Source organism: Sciurus vulgaris (assembly GCF_902686455.1).
Source record: "Sciurus vulgaris genome assembly, chromosome: 10".
In the NCBI taxonomy this organism is placed as follows: Eukaryota; Metazoa; Chordata; class Mammalia; order Rodentia; family Sciuridae; genus Sciurus; species Sciurus vulgaris.
In genome coordinates, this window is record NC_136470.1 from 142,210,021 (window position 1) to 142,226,507 (window position 16,487).

Consider the following 16,487-nt stretch of genomic DNA (forward strand, 5'->3'; position numbering starts at 1 on the left):
GAATCTGCCTCTCAGACATTCATTTCATCATGTGATGGGTCCTTATGTGGTGGGAAAATGTTTGGGAGTTGGGATCTCTTACGTAATGAAATTTCACTGTATTAAAAACTTGATCGACCCTATAAAAAAATGTTGCTTTTTGTAATTCACTATATTTGTATTACATGCTTAATTGAACCTGAATTAATTTGGGGGACATTATGATTCACTTTTCTAATTCTAGAGGCTGGGGTTTTCCCGTATAATTTCTCCAGCATTTATACCTGTTATTTTAGAATTGTAAGAGTCATAGATTTCATACAGACAGCTCAGTCCACTGAGACACGCTGGCCCTGCCGATCATTTGAGACATGAGGATGGCCTCCCTTCAATGTGTTTTCAGCATATCCGCTGTCAGCTGGCTCCATCTCAGAGGTCACCCGCTTGCTGTCAATCTCGGTACCCAGTGGGTGGTGAGGTCAAAGGCCACCCGTACAGTGATCTCCCTCTACTTCTGGACCAAGACAGGTGTAACAGGATGGAGGCCCCTGATTAGGCACAAGCCTATGATGTAAGTGGATGTGTCTAAGGGGTCCTCACATCCAGGTGTTTTGATAGGGGTTCCCAATTCCATTAGATTCCAAGGTCTTGTCTTGAACAAGCTGGGGTCTCTATCTTAGTCTAGTTTCCTCTCTGACACTTACTAAGCAAATGACAAGGTTCTGTCACAGGGCTTTCCCTTGTGAACCCTTTAATGTAAACTACTATATTTGCTACAAAAGAAAACAAATGTCAGAATAGAGAATTCAATGTGACTAACATAAAGTTCCAGTTGCTTTCCTTATAACACAGCAGAAAAGCAGCTCTTGTTTTTCTTAAGTCTTCCATAGCATTTCAGAACTAGAGGGCCTTGGCCGTGACTTGGCTTCCTCACCTTAAAGAACACGGCCACAAGGTGCTCCCCATAGCCTTCATGTGCAAAATGATTAATAAATTAACTTCTGCAAAATGTAAAGTGCATACAAATGCTATGCAATTACAACACTCGCTCCTGACACAGTATTGCTGTTTGCAATACTGAGCTACAAAGATGAATGGTTCAAACTGAAAACTGGCATTTAAAAATACCAATGATTCTTAAAAACAAGGATCAAAGACAGGACAGGACTTGCTTACTAGGCACAACATTTGCATTTCAGGGGTTCTGCCCTTCAGTCACCAGACATATCCACTACTCCAGAGAAAAATAACAACTTCATGAACTGAGTATGATTCTGGAGAGAACAAATCTGATCTACACAACCAACTGAAATGTAAAGATACTTCTTCGGAAAGCAGATAGGATGTTAATTTAGTGAAAAGAATGGTCTTTAATGTTTTGGCAAAGTCTGTTCCAGCCCAGGGTAAACCCAGAATAGGCAGGCTGGAGTGAATGTTCTCACAGTGTACAAAAGCGGTTCACATAGATGTTGCCATTGCAGAGGAAGATGACATGTATTTGAGGTCGTTTGCATGAGTCAAACTTTGCACTGAGTAACTCACCTAGATACAAATTACTTATATAATGATTTGCAAAAGAAATTATCTACTCAAGTTGAACTTGCTACATTTTAAAAAAGTCATTCTACATGGTCTGTTCATTAGACAAATCTATTCACAGTACGCTTGACTACATGTAAAATTATATGGCAAAAGATGAATTAACACAGAACATGGGAAAACATCCCCCACATGTGTTTTTTAAAATGCCCTGCAATTTTCACATTCAAAATTTTATGCATCTAAATCTAAAAAAATATTATATGGAATACTCTTAAGTTACACAAACTGATAATAATTTACTGTATTTTTTTACTCTAATAGGAGCAAATTACCACATACTTGAACAAAGTTAAAATAGTTACTATTTCTTTATAATAAATTTAATGTATAATTTACTTGTGCTTTTTGCACCAATTTATAAATACAGTATATGCATTACACAACCAAGACTGACACCAACATTAATAATTAAATTCAAAGTAGCAAATACTTACCATACAAAATTAACTGCAAATACACCTTTTAGGAAAACCAGAGTCTTCTGGACTTTGAGGCCAGAGTCTCTACAAACCATGTTAAGTCTGAGCACTGTGGAATCTCGGGTCAGCTGTGAGATTTTCTTTTCTCTAGTTGGCATAATGTTCTGGAGACCAAATCTGGATATTTTCCCAAAACTGGCAGTAAATACAGGGAATGATTCCATGGTGTTCCTTCCAGGTGTTCAGGGTTTACATGTTGTACCTTCATGAAGACTCTGGTCACTGCTCTCACCACTGAAAACAAGTTGCTTGCAGCAACTTCCAAGAGGCTCCGGCAGAAGCCTGGATGGCAGAAGTCCACTAAGCAACAATGTTTCAGCACCTTTGACCAAAACAAAAGCAAAGCAAAGTCCTACACAAATAAGAACAAAGTTTATAAAGTGCTTATGAAATTACAAGTATTTCAAATCAGAATGATGCAAATTAATGTCCTGTTGCCCATCACAGGTGAATGCAGACTGAATGGGTTGCTTCCTGTCAAGACCTGATCTGCCTTTCACATCAGTAGTTGGTCCAGCAGTTTCAAAACAGCAACAAAAAAAAAAAAAAAAAAAAAAAAAAAAAAAAAAATCACTAATGAACACATAAATATTTAAACCCACCATAATTCATTCTTTCTGCAAATATGAGAGTGAAAGAAAAAAAAAAAAAAGCACCAATTTAAATGGTCTGCTGCCACCGTCCTGGAGTAGGCCTGTGTGAGCCACAGACCCGCTGCTAAACTTGCTCCAGCGCTGAGTGCAAACCACAACCTCTCCTTTGCTTTGTTTAAATATCTCCACGTGAAATGTAGCATAAAATATAGGAAATCAAAGACCAAAGGGACATTTCTCACACACTAAATCTGATTTTCTACTGTTCTGTACTGACAAACATAAAACTGAAGGTTCTCTTCCCAACTCAGAAGTGTGACGGGTGCCCATAGGGAGTCACTCCTTGCTGTGGCTGGTTACCTGATGAGAGAAAGAGTCACAAGATATCACAGGTCAAAACCGGCTGCAGGAAATGCTTTCCGCTTACTGCTCTCGGCACAGCCTCAGGTGCGGGATCAGACCACCTCCCATGGGACATCCCATCCCTGGCAGCCCCTCATGGAGGACCCGAGCAGTACCACTGAACTCAGCAGAGGGGCCAGCTCCACATGAGAATCCCACGCTCGCCAAGGCCTGCCTTGGGGTTCCGGGAACTGGCCCATCCAAAGTGTCTCCCTCTGAACTCAGGAAGGATGGGTATCGTCCATGCAGACCAGGACTCACTAGAAAGGCCCTCTGAGCTCACAAAGGACGGGCACTGTCCATGTGGATGAGGACTCACTAGAAAGGCCCTCTGAGCTCACAAAGGACAGGCACTGTCCATGCAGACTCAGTAGAAAGGTCCTCTGAGCTCACAAAGGACAGGCACCGTCCATGCAGACTCACTAGAAAGGCCCTCTGAGCTCACAAAGGACGGGCACTGTCCATGCGGATGAGGACTCACTAGATAGCTGCTTCTGGAGCTGACGCACCAGGGCTGCTGTCTGCTGCTGCTGCTGGGTCTGCTGCAAGCCCGGCCGGGGGAACTGCAATTGCAACAGCAGAAAGGACAGAAGTGAGGCCCAGAGCCAGTGGCTGAGGAACACGGTGACACCCTGGGTCAGCGGGCCAGGAAGGCACCTCCCGTACTTGAAGACACAGTGGCTGCCCAGAGCGTGCCTGTCGATGTTCCTGCACACCCTGGCACGTCTCGGGAAGAGCAGGTGTGCCCCACCCATTCAGGAGCCCCTCTGCCTTAGCTGGCCTTGATGACAAGTCCTGATGCAGGAAGGCCACACTCCAGAGGTGCCACAGCGGTTCAAAGATCAGTGTCAGCTCACCTTTACTAGGTGGCGTGAGATCAGAGTGCACCACTCTGGTCTGACATAGCACCCATTAGCCACCACGTCCCTGTCTGTCCTGCCCCTTCAATCTATCCTTAATTGGAAACAGCAGCTTTCAGACATTGGAAATAATTATAGGTTTCAAATGGTTGGTTGCAAAAATGTCTAAGTTGATTAAAATGTCTGGGTACACGGTGGATTAATATGGGACTTGTTCAATAAATACTTAGCTGCCTCTCTCGGTTCTTCTAAAGCCTGCTTCAAATAGAGCGACTCAGACTCTTGCAGAGCCCAGGAAGTACCTGGGTGCCTGGAAGCTCCCAATGTGTGTGCACAGGTGTTCTTGAGTTCTGGCACATGGACGGTGGTCTGCGGGGGCTTTGAGAGGCAGTGCAGGGCTGGGGACGCAGCTCAGGGTGCTTGACCAGCACGTGCAAGGCCCGGGGGTTGATCCCCAGCATCACTTGAGAGGTCCTCAAAAGGAGGCAGGGCCGCTTGGGGAGGCTACCAACTGAAGCTGTCAACAGGGACCAAGAGAAGGAGCCAGAGCAACACTCAGACCAGCTGCCTCGAGGCCACTGCCAACCACCCTCCACCAAGGCTCCCCACCTCTCTGTGACCCTCGGCGCAGGTGGAACTGTGTCCTCCAAAAGGACATGATGCAGTCCAGCCCCCAGTACCTCAGTGCCCAGAGACCTCCTTGGTCTTTACAGAGGTGAGGGAGTTAGGGAGAGGCTATAGTGGGGTGTAGGCCAGGGCAAACGGCGTCCCTCTGAGGAGAGGGGAGCAGCACGGTAGACCCCGCTCACGCGCTCAGGAGCAGCCCTGGTGACGTGGAGTCTCGGGCTTCCACCTCCAGAGGCAAGGCACTGACTGCTCCCGGCAGCAGTTCCAGAAGCCAACACAGCCCTGGGCCGCTCCTGCCAGGAGCCAGGGGCAGCGCTGCGCCCAGCCGCCTCCGGGGGCTCCTCCGGGGATTCCTCCGGGGGCAGGGGGCAGCCCGGCCCTCCTGCACGACTGAGCGGGCACGTCAGCGGTGCACGGCCACAGAGAGCAGCTCGCAAGTTGGGAGGGTGTGCTTGGTGCCTTCACCGGTCCCTCGAGAGGACGGGACCAGAGCTCCCAGGGAGTCAGCCTGCCACCGCCGCCCACACCTCCCGGGGCAGAGGAAGGGACCCAGGGCCGAACACGGGCAGCAGCAGGCGCGGGGGCTGCTCAGATGCTCATCACGAGTAAAGGGACGCCCAGTGCAGATGCTAAACCCGGGAGCAACCCCCAGACAGAAGGGAGTACGTGGTTCTGTTATGCTGCCGAGGCTTCGGGCTGCTGCTGTTGCAAACAAGATATGGGTTTAGCATAGACTTCTATTCCTTTATTGCAAGACCAACGAAAGAGTAGAAGAGATCTCGAAACGTCCTCTACAGCATCATGTTTGAAACTGTGAGTGGGTGGCCACGCAGAGCCCCAAGGACTGACTGCAACGCGGCTGGACTGCATTCGTGGACTTCAGAGCGCACGGACGACATACCGCAAAGCTGCCCACGTCCAGGGCTGCCGACCACCCCATAAGCCTGATCCTGAAGTCCAGTGATCCAGGTGTGGGCATTTAGAATTTTAAGAATGCTTTACATTTCCTTGCCCCTCTTAAGAATCACGCAGTTATGATATTTTTACATTTGTACTGTAATCGTGTTAGACTACAATATACTGCTCAAAATACAAAAATAAGACCTGTGCTTATCAAGATAGCATTAAAGTCTTGGGCTGAAAAAAAGAACCTCACGAAGACCTACTGTGGATTCTACCATCTCTAAAAGTACTGTGAGTGAAGGTCTCTGTTTCTCTGAAATTACTTTCCTGTGAGCACGAGGGGAAAATCAGATGCCGTGCTCTGAACAACTTGCTCCTCCATAAGAGTCTTAAAGATCATTTCTACCCCTTTCCTATAAAGACAGCTTCCTAACAGAATCAACCTTGTTTACTGCACACACGAAAAAAATTACTAGTACATTTTAGGCACATGGTACTGACATCCATCTGTGCTTAATGAAGCATGACTCTCTAAGAATAAACTAATTTCATACCCTTAATAAATATTTCATGCATTTCCTATGAATCATAAGTCAACCAGAATGAGATTTGATAACAGGTGGGTGAAAGGTCAAGGGGAAAGACCACTAGGAGAGAGCCTGTTATATCTGCTTAACCGCAGGCGTCGCTCTGGGTTTTCAGTTGAAGGCTTCACTATTTTTTAAGGACATGTGCCCCCAAGCTAAGGTCAACACTTTAGAAAAGTAAGACTCAGTCTCAGGGTGGCAGGTGCACACCAGTATGAATAAATAGACATTTCAATATGCAGGGAAAATACAGGAATTAAATACATAGGTTAAACAGATTATTTATAAGCCATTTATCATGTATTTCATAAGATTATTTGTATGCATGCCTCAATCAAAATTTAAAGGGCTAAAGATGTGAAATAGCCTGCTGTCACGCAGTCAAGAACAGCTCAAGGCCTCCTCAATTTAGTTTGCTTTTCTGTTAACAGAGGCATTATGCAGCCATTTGGTAGGCAAAGAAGTTTTAATTCTCTAATTACTGGATTCCCTATAATCATTAGTCAAGTGCCCGTCCATTAATTTGCATGAAATGTCTGAGAAGGTGTAATTATATGAGAGTTATTTCCACTAGAACGTCACACAATCCTGCTACAAACAAGAGCATCACAGCATGAGAAGTCCTCGTTTTAAGTTAGAAAGAAAAGAAAGACTAAGAATTTGCCAGGTCAGCATAAAATATTTCAGACACTCAGTATGACATATTTTACAGAAACGCAGTTCATCTTTTGACTTTCTGGCCAAACACCAACAGGATGCTTGTCGTATACAGAAGGAAAAGAGTGAGCCTGCTATTTTTTATATTCCCTGATGTTATGACACACCTAGTGGAAAGCGATGTTTAAAATCACCAAATTCAATCTAATGGATGCCATACACAACACAACACTGAACAAGGTTGCAGGAAGAATTCAAATTTTTCCTATATGTTACCTTTCAGAAGCCAAGGGTCAAACATTAGGCCTCATATTTATAATGCAACAGCTGGCACTCTGGCACAGGCCTATAATCCCAGCTGCCAGGGAGGCAGAGCCAGGGGGACCACAAAGTCCTGCCTGGGCAGCTCAGGGACACTCTGTCTCAGGGCTGGGCGGGACGTGGCTCAGGACTCCTGCACTCGCCACACCTGTGCAAGGCCCTGGGTTCAAGCCCCAGCGTGAAGAACACGTAATCAATATCAATACTAAAATGAAAACCTAGGGAAAGACAGGCAGATGGGGAAGAAGGGAAAGATCTCAAAGTAGAATACCAAGGCAGGAAATAGTAAGTTTGAAGATCCCCATTCTGCCACTCCCACAGCGACAGTGGATTCAGATAGGAGTGACGTGGGCGGACGCTGAAGGCCAGGTGAAGGTCTGGTGAGGAACAAGATGAACTGTACCAACTACCCCGACTGCCTGTTGGCAGAGCCGTGCTCAGTAACTCTGGGCAGAGCACTCGACCAGACACCACCCCAGAGGGACCAAAGTCACCCCCCAGGGACACACATCTTCCTGCGTCCAGTGTGACTCTCTGGGAGGGACGACACCGCGGGGCTCCTCAGACACACAAAGCTGGTTCTAGACTCACCACCCAAGCAGCTAAGTCAACAGAGCAACACCCGCAGCCCAAGTGTCCCCACGTCCCCAGGGGCCACCATCGTGAAGAGGAAGCACGCGGCTGGAGCTGGTCCCAACGGAAGGCGGGCGAGGGTGCAGGGGAGCCAGACCAAGGCTGCGACCTCAGCCCGGAGAGACCCTGGGTCACCACCACCGGCGTGGGCCGCTGGCAGCAGAGCAGCCCTGTGTCCACGACCTGGTTCCTGATCCTACTGACCACACCCTGCGTGCAGCTCAGGAAGGGCGGGAGGGGGCGCAGGCCGGCGGCGGCCGGGCTCTGGCCACAGGGTCACCGTACCATTCCCGGAACATTTCTGTTAGTTTGAGATCATCTCAAAGTAACTGTTCTAGGGTGGAAAAGTAGGTCCAGAGGGTCCACAGAGCCTGCGGTGTGGGCGTGCGGGCGCCTCAAGGGTCAGCCGACGGCCACGTGCCGCCCCACTGTGGACAGGGCCACAGGAACAGGCACCAGGCGTCCGGCGCCTTCCAGCCTCTGCCTGGCCCGCCCGGCGCCTCCTCCACCTCGGGCTCTGGAGTGCGGGTGTCTGTCCAGGCTGACCGTGTCACACTGGTGCCCGCTTCAGACCTTCCTTCCCGTCCTTCCTAACGCCCGTCTCCTGGCCGCCGTCTCCTGCCTGACTCCACCTCGGTGCCTGTGCTGACCGTGGGCAGCAGCACCCCTGTGCCAGGCACCAGCGGCCTCTCAGGCGGAGCCCATGGCCTGCCGGGCAGTGCCGGGCAGCGCACCTTCCCGGTCCCTCCCTGCCTCCTGGGTGTTCGTGATCAGATGCTCCAGGACGACGTGGCCCGTGCTGGGCTCACCGTGGCTGTGGTAAAACGCTTCTCCCAAAAAAACAGTTACTTAATAGGAAAAGAAGACGATTTAAAGAAAAGCTAAGTGAGTAAGGAAGCAGGGACAGCACACCATCCCTGCTACCCGCCGCGGAGCAAAGCGCTCCGGAGGACGGCAGGGCCACAGACCGCACTTCCCACCCGGTCTACGTCACTGGAGGAGTGAACCGCACGATCCCTAGCCGCCTGAAGACTCACAGCAAGTCCATGTGTGAAAACAGTTCCTTCTACACCATCGAAGAGCACACTCTGGAGAACGCGCTCGTGCTCTCTGAGATTATTATAAAAATGAAAGTAAAAAATAATTTTCTAAACAGATAAACTATGTCATCACCTAACACTGCTTATTTAAAAAAAAAAAAAAGAAGAAGAACCTGCATCTCCATGTAAGTACTTTAGTCCATGGAATGATCCCAAGTTTTTAAAAGAGGAAAATGCTGTAACCTATCAAACCCCAAATAATTATGTGTACCTTTCCACGTAAACGAACATACCAACCCCACACCACCACCCTGGCAGGGTCCCAGAGAGAAAGTCCACTTGCCCTCTGCGGGCACAGCACCTGCCTCGCACCCCAGGGGACGGCAGCCATTGGCCGACCTCCTTTCATTCCTAGAGAGAAGCCGCTGGAATGTTCAGGCTGCCCGATCCTCCACAGCCTGCGGCAGAACCCGCAGGTCTGGTTCCAGGACACAGGCCTTACCAGAGGCTGCTGGGGCTGCACGGCCTGGAGACCCAGGGTCTGGCTCTGCAGCTGTGAAGACTGCTGGGGCGGGGGCGGCTGCTGGGGCTGCGGCATCTGAAAAGAAAGAAGAAGGTCACGACCTTGGAAGGAAAGGTCAAGGCCACTTCTGGGGCTCCGCTGGCAGATCATCTCACTACCTGCTGCAGTAAAAATGTGCAGCCTACCAACGGTGACCTGCTCTGAGCAATGTGTCTGTAGGGGCTATCACCATCCAGACATCACTGAGCACACCTGCGTGACCCCAGACGGTACGGTGTGCCCCCCAGACGTCACAGAGCACACCTGCACTACCCCAGACGGTACGGTGCACCCTCCAGACGTCACCAAGCACACCTGTGTGACCCCAGACGGTACGGTGCACCCTCCAGACATCACAGAGCACACCTGCGTGACCCCAGACGGTACGGTGTGCCCCCCAGACGTCACAGAGCACACCTGCACCACCCCAGACGGTACGGTGCACCCTCTAGACGTCACCAAGCACACCTGTGTGACCCCAGACGGTACGGTGCGCCCTCCAGACGTCACAGAGCACACCTGCATGACCCCAGATGGTACGGTGTAGCCCGCCACACACCCAGGCCGCAGGGTGAGTGTGAAACACGCTGCATTAAGCTCAAGAGAAGATGACGCACTCCAAGTGTGGCACCATGGGCTGCCATGAACAGCGCCCTGTGACAATGCATGCAGCGCAGCCCAGGAGCACACCTGGGACCAGTCACATGGCCACATGCAAGTCCCTGACTGTGTGCCGTCCACGCGTGATTGGCAGTGCAGTGGGTTTCATTCCACCATTGCCACAGGACATCTGTGCTGCAGTGTCACCAGGGGACGTCATCTCCTGGGACCACCTTTACTGACCAACATGGGAGTATGACTGGGTCCTGCCTCTTCCATCCACCCCTGGCAAAGCCCCCTTCATCCTTCAAGGGCAAGACCCGAGTCTCCCTCCGTGTGTTCCTCCAGACCACCAGCCCTGGACGCCTGTCTCAGGCAGTCGCGGCTCACGGCCACACCGTCTCACGCTGACCAGAGCCAGCCTGGCACCTGCTGTGTGGCTCCTTCATGTCACGCGCCCTCTGCGGGCACACCGCCTGCCTCACGCCAGGTGGGACAGCACCCACTGGCAGGTCTCCAGGTGGGACAGCACTCATTGGCAGGTCTCCTTTCATTCCCTGTGGCGTATGGCAAGAGACCCCCGAGAACTGGAGTTTTTTTTTTTTTTTTTTTGCGGTGCTGGGGATTGAACCAGGGCCTTATGCTTGCAAGGCAAGCACTCTACCAACTGAGATATATCCCCAACCCTGGAGTTTAATTTTTTAAGGAAGTTTGGAAGAGGTTTCAGCACAAATGACCAGCATAAAATTAGAAACTGGCTCAAATACACAGCTGCTGGACACACGGACCAGACACCTACCAGGCAGGACACAGAAAAATCTAAGCAACTGCTTCCTCTGCGTGACCTTTACCATGTCCTCCATCCACACTCTTTCCTGGGGGTGACAGACCCAGATATTTTTTTCATCCTTTTCATTTTTTGAATTTGGTCTACATGCTAGGCCCCAAATTACCTGTCTTTTTAGAGAAAGGTAATAAACAGCCAGTGTCAGACACCAGGTGACGACAGTTGAGGACGTGGAGACCCCAGAGCCCCGGCCAGGGCCGCTCCCACCACCAGCAACTCACATGGAATCAGACACTCAGCAGGAGGAAGCCAAGTCCCTGGGGCTCTGTGACCTCAGAAGACTCCTCACAAGAGGTGACCCCAATTCAGTTGTCAGGTTGTCCTTCACAGAGGTGGCCAGTCGCCCAAAGAGGAGAGACACCATTCACAGGGAAAATCACTGTTTTTGTCAGTCTCCAAGGAATGTATTGTTGATGGGAACAATTACCCCGAGGCACACTCGGAGTGACTGAGTGCACACCGCACCCAGCGGGGACAGGTTTCCCACGTTTAGGTCTGAAGAACACCAAGGAGGAAAGCGGCAAATGGACAGTGTAGCAATTTTCCTTGGTGATTCAGAAATGAAGAAAAGAAAATTAAAATAGAGGGAAATACAAATAGCAGTGCCCCCATAATCTGAAATATATCCTAAGAACCATTTTCCTAGAGGAAAATGATGACTTAAGAAAATACTGCTCTATTAATAATCACATGAATAAGAAATCAATAGCAACATTACCAAACTAGTGCCTCGCCTGAAGTTTCTTATTTAATCCTTGCTGCACCTTGAGGGGTAGAGACTAAGATCATTCCTTTTATTTACCACTTGGAGATGACATCTGCACCTTGGACAGGACTGGACATCTGCCAGCCACACTCCCCCAGATCAACACCCGTGTGTTACCAGGGCCAAGGCAACTTTTTAAATGTTTTATTAGGTCGAAACTTAGGATGCAACTAATGACATCTTACCACAGATGGCATGTTATGAAGCTCAGGTCTACAAAGAATCTGTGTCGGCTTCTGCTCGTCACCCAGGGGTACCATTAACCAGAACTCTGCAGGTCACACTAGACTCTGACCTCAAAACCGCTTGAGCTAGGGTCCAAGTTCTCAAGGAGATGTTTGTTCTTCCTTCCATCCAGCGTCAAGCCTGGGACATGCAGACTCTGCATGTCCCTTCCTGCACGGCAGGTTTCCTTCCTGTTAACCACGTGCCCTAGGGCACCCCAGCTCCACAAGACACCCCAAAGTCGAGGTTGTCTTCTTTCGTGGTATACATGAGACAACAAGCATCTCAGGGCGGACAGGTGGGAAGGTGGGAGCTCGGGGTCCTTCTCTCCAGGAGTCGCCAACCCCACACCAGGACGAGGTGGCAAGTAGTGTGCAGCCGCCCAGTTAGCAATGAAGAGACAGGGCAGACGAAGACGCAGCCCACATTTCTTAGGGACACGGAAGCAAGGACGAGTCTCCAATACGTGGATGATAGGGCTCCGAGTTCTACCAGAGACGCCAGGAAACTCCCTACACCCTTCTGATTTCACGGCCTGATCAGACCAGATACATTCCAGAAACTTCTTGGATTAAAGACCTCTAGGAAGGCCTGGCACTTCAGGCTTTGTTTGCATTCTTTTCATATGCATGGAATCAGCATTCCATGGCAGGTCCCTGGTTAAACAGCTGCTGGGCCGGCCAAGGCCACCCCAGGACCTCCTGAGCCAGAAGGCAGACACAGACTCTCCGGCCCAAGGCGGGGCAGAGGCCCGGAGAAAAACCTGCCAACTTGGAATTAAACTGCACCAGTTTAGCTCCACATGCGGAACACACAGGGCCCCTGGGGCTCGGCAGTCACGGTCAGACGCCTCTGTCCCCTCTTATCACTGCTGCGTACCTGCCCCGTGTGAGGACAGTGCTGCCCCGCCCCGCCCGTACCTGCAGGAGTCTCTGCTGCTGTCGAGCCTGCGGCTGCCGGGGCCTCGTGGGGTCCTGAGGCAGGGGCACGGAGGGGAGGCTCGGGTGTGCAGGCGTCAGCACGGCGTCCATGGCCCCGCCCACCAGGGGGCTCTGCTGCAGAGCCTGGTGGCTCATCCTGGCAAAGAAGAGCGCACCTGCACATCAGTGCCACCGGCACTCGGCCCACACTCAGGCAGGCCACCCTGCTCGACCGTCACTCGCACGTTCAAACAGAAAAGGGCCAGCGGCTCAGACGGAGACCTGACCACTCGGGTCAAACAGCAATCTGGCTTCTTCAACAGCAGTCGTGAGTGGATTCATTTTTTCATGAAGCAGTTCTCATGCTAAGTATCACTAGCTGAACACGCGACCTGCACTGTGCCCCAGGACAGCGCCTGAGCTCAGCGTCCTGCCCCCGCCCTCTTTAAAAGTGAGAGGACAGACCTGGAGAAGGAACATCCCTGAGGTGACTCAGAAAGCAGAGGGTGCAGGTGGCAGCTGAACCCAGCACAGCTGGCTTGGAAGTTCAAACTCCTGAGCTAATGCTACGCTGCTACCAGCTATAAAAGCAGGAAATTAAATGAAATTGGAATTGCTCCTGGTTGACACTCAGCCACGGATGGGCACGCCTGGGCAAAGTTCTGTATGATACTTAATTCTTCTGGAAAGTACCATCCCACGGAGTTGTCTACGATGACTACAGTGCTTCTGTATGTGCTGTACAATAAGATGGCCACTAGGACTAGTGATGTGAACATCAGGCCTCAGTGCAACACAATGGCGGGCTTCCTTTCAAGTACCCATGTCAACACAGGCCTGTGCTACTGCTCAGGCCAGGGGCTGCCCTGTGGCCACATCTGGCTGCTGAACACATGAAATGTGACTCCTGTGAAGGAGAAGTAAAGGTGCGCTTCATTTAATTAGTTTACATTTAGGTAGCCATATAAACATAGCCGCTCTAGCAGTGGGCTATGGGACCTGATTACAACAAGAGCCACAGAGTCTACCGGGTCCTGTTTCGCAATGTCCCTGAGTGGGAAGAGGCGGCCACTCAGCCGTGATGAACCCCAGGTCACAGGCCCCGTCAGTATTGCACGCACACGTTGCACAACTCTGAGTAGTGGACTCCGGCTGATGACCAGCAGTCTCTCAGAGGCTTTCAGTGAGAAGGTAAGGGACAGGGACCGCCGGAGCTAACCGACCAGCCAGGGCCACCCAACAACACAACGCCCACCATGGGAGAAGCAAGCCCAGCTGGGCCTGAGTGGAACGCAGCACGCAGACGAGGCGCCTCCTCCCTGGCCTCTCCGCGGGTGCCACCGACAGGCAGGGCCAACGTCAAGGACATGGAAGGGGCAGCCAGGAACCCCCGGTTCCGCCCGCTCTCCCAGTCAGCCCCCCTCGGTCACATCACCTCTGGGCGCCCGTCAGGGGCTGCAGGTAGGGTGGGGCCTGCTGCTGGACGTAGCCGCTGGGCTGCTGCTGGATCTGCCTCAGTCTCTCCATGAGCGCGGGGCTGGAGTGTGCGGCCGGGTAGGCCCGGGAGCCGTAGCTGGGGGACAGGACCACGCCGCCGGCCTGGGGCTGCGCTGGCTGCGGCAGAGGCACCTGTGTCCCGTACATGGTGTAGCCCTGGGACATAGTCTGCAGGAGGAAAGGGAGAGGTCAGCACTCCAGGTTTCCCTCGCTGGGGAACGTGGGGCACATGACCCCCAGAGGACCCCTCTGAAATTCCCTGTTCTCAGAGGCTCTTAGGACTCGAAGTGTGAGGAAGACTGATCTGAAGGCAGGGAGTCTGGCCAGAGTGCCAAGGAGCAAACAGGCTGTGCGCCAAAGGTCTCAGTTTGAAACTACGTGAATTGGCATGTGGCCAAACTGGGTCTCGGGGTCCGCTGCTCTGTCTGCAGGAGGAAGGATGCGTTTCTGTGTGACAGGCAAGCATCCAGGCCTTCAGTGCCCGGACACAGCCATGTTCAGCAGACCCCAAGGGCAGCCAGAAAGCTACCCACGCTCCATGGAGGACACTTTCCCGATCTGTGACTGTACCTTTCTGGGTCTGATGAATGTACCTATCATAACCAACCAGGTTCCAAAACACAAACAAAATAAAAACGATTGGCACCAGGAAGGACAGCACAATTGGTGGCTGGTAGACACCTTCTTGCCCTGGCTGGAGCACAGCCCGCCTCAGTGCACCGTAAGTGAATGGGCAGCCCCGGCAGGCGTCCCAATGCCCGGGCTCCTGACTACCTCAGGCGGAGGGCAAGAGCGCAGGAACGACAAGTGGAGGAGAAGAGCTCAGCTTCGCTACACTTAGAGGAGCTATACCTTTCAGCATGTGGTGTGTGGTCTACACCTGTCTGCATCCTCACCTCCTTCATCTCTGTTTCACAGAAGGAAACCAAAGGCTAACATGCGGAGGGGAACTGCCAGGAGCTGCTGAGGCTGGTTCCAAGGCCCGCAGTCCTGCTACTCTGCCGGACTCCTCATCCACGATGTCTTTGAGTATGACAATCTCAATGATGAATTATGTCACAAGTAACTCTGACTGTTAAGCATTTTATATCTATCATCATCAAAAGAAGTTTGGATTTATTTACGTTTTTAACTCAATAATTCCCCTAAAGTGTTTCATGCCCCTTAATTGATCCTAAGACGTGCTCAACAATTATTGGTACAATTTTCTTGAAACATCAGGTATGACCCATAAGTAGAAGTGACCCACCAGTTCTGGGTCTGTTAGGGAGTTGATGGCCAGAGTCTTTGCCTCCATCCATGGACAAAGAGCATTAATACCCCAGCAGACCTGTGAAGCCGATGTGGGTACCTGTGCCTGCTGCAGCCCTGGATACTGAGGGGCCTGCGGGGAGGGCCGAGCCTGCGCAGCAAAGAGAGCAGCCTGGTCCCCAGGTGGGCCCTGCAAGACAAAGCCAAGGCAAACTGGAGGTCAGCACGGCGAGGCCTGGGTTTGAGCTTCTGGCCAATGATCCCACTGACGCTTGACAGCAAACCTTATGACATGGATACAGAAGTCACTGACCCCAAGCTGCAGTCCATGCTATTCCCCACCACAACCCTGTGCATCTGCAGGGCTGAGCTTTTCTTAGGAGACTATAAAGAGACACAAATGGGAGCCTAAAAGACAAGGGTGTGCACAGCAGAGGCCCAGCCGCTCTGGGGTGAAGGGAGAGCGCCGTCAGGGCGCAGGCGTGAACTCAAGGCTGCCTGGCCCACAGGGGAAGAGAACGTGTGTGCACACCAGTGTCTGTGAGCACACAGGCTCTGAGGGGGAGCTCCTGCACAGCGACCTGGAGGCTGCCCGTCTGCGCGGGTTCGAGGACACACGTGCCCCTACACCTCTGACAACCCATCAGAGTACGGGGGTCGACTTTCAAGCTAACTGCAGATCCGAGTCCATTCAACGAGGTGTGAAATAAAGCCTGTTAATGTCTGCTCACCAGTCTTAACCCGTGTCTTGGCCTTAGGAAATTAATACGCTGCGAAGAGGAGCTATGTGCTTGGGGTATGCTTTGGTGGCAGAGGTTCTTGTGGAAACTTGCAGTGATGATCACAGAAAGAAGCCTGGTTCCCTGCCATCACTGGGTATTTTCAGGATGGACAAATTGTCAAGACTGAGGTTTACTTAGGATTATTTTACTATTGGCTTATAATAGATGTCCTCATTTTAGAAAGTGCTGAATTATAGTTTCAAAAAACTATTTTAATGCATTTGGGGGAAAGTGTGGATATTTCCAGCAAGGAGAAAGGGATAGATGTTCAGTTAGGAGGGAGACTACCACCAACTAGGAGGAATGCAACACAGGGAGGGCCGGGCTCCTCCTTGTTCTTCGGGCGGAGAGGAC

General features: G+C 51.3%; 1 protein-coding gene across 16 annotated transcripts in view; it reads right to left on the reverse strand.

The window, feature by feature from the left end:
- Positions 1-2,136: 2,136 nt before the first annotated feature.
- Positions 2,137-16,487, reverse strand: part of MED12L (mediator complex subunit 12L) — a 250,273-nt gene continuing 235,922 nt past the window's right edge. For 9 of the 16 annotated variants that reach the window (XM_079100927.1, XM_079100930.1, XM_079100926.1 and 6 more), the window contains 6 exons: positions 15,452-15,541; positions 14,039-14,268; positions 12,604-12,760; positions 9,186-9,281; positions 3,537-3,618; positions 2,137-2,382 (listed from right to left, as the gene is read on the reverse strand). In XM_079100927.1, coding sequence (XP_078957053.1) covers positions 2,243-2,382; positions 3,537-3,618; positions 9,186-9,281; positions 12,604-12,760; positions 14,039-14,268; positions 15,452-15,541 — 795 coding nt within the window. In that variant the 3' untranslated portion in view covers positions 2,137-2,242. Of the gene's footprint in view, positions 3,014-3,536; positions 3,619-9,185; positions 9,282-12,603; positions 12,761-14,038; positions 14,269-15,451; positions 15,542-16,487 lie in introns of all 16 variants that reach the window. The other 7 variants (XM_079100932.1, XM_079100921.1, XM_079100920.1 and 4 more) reach the window with 5 other exon arrangements.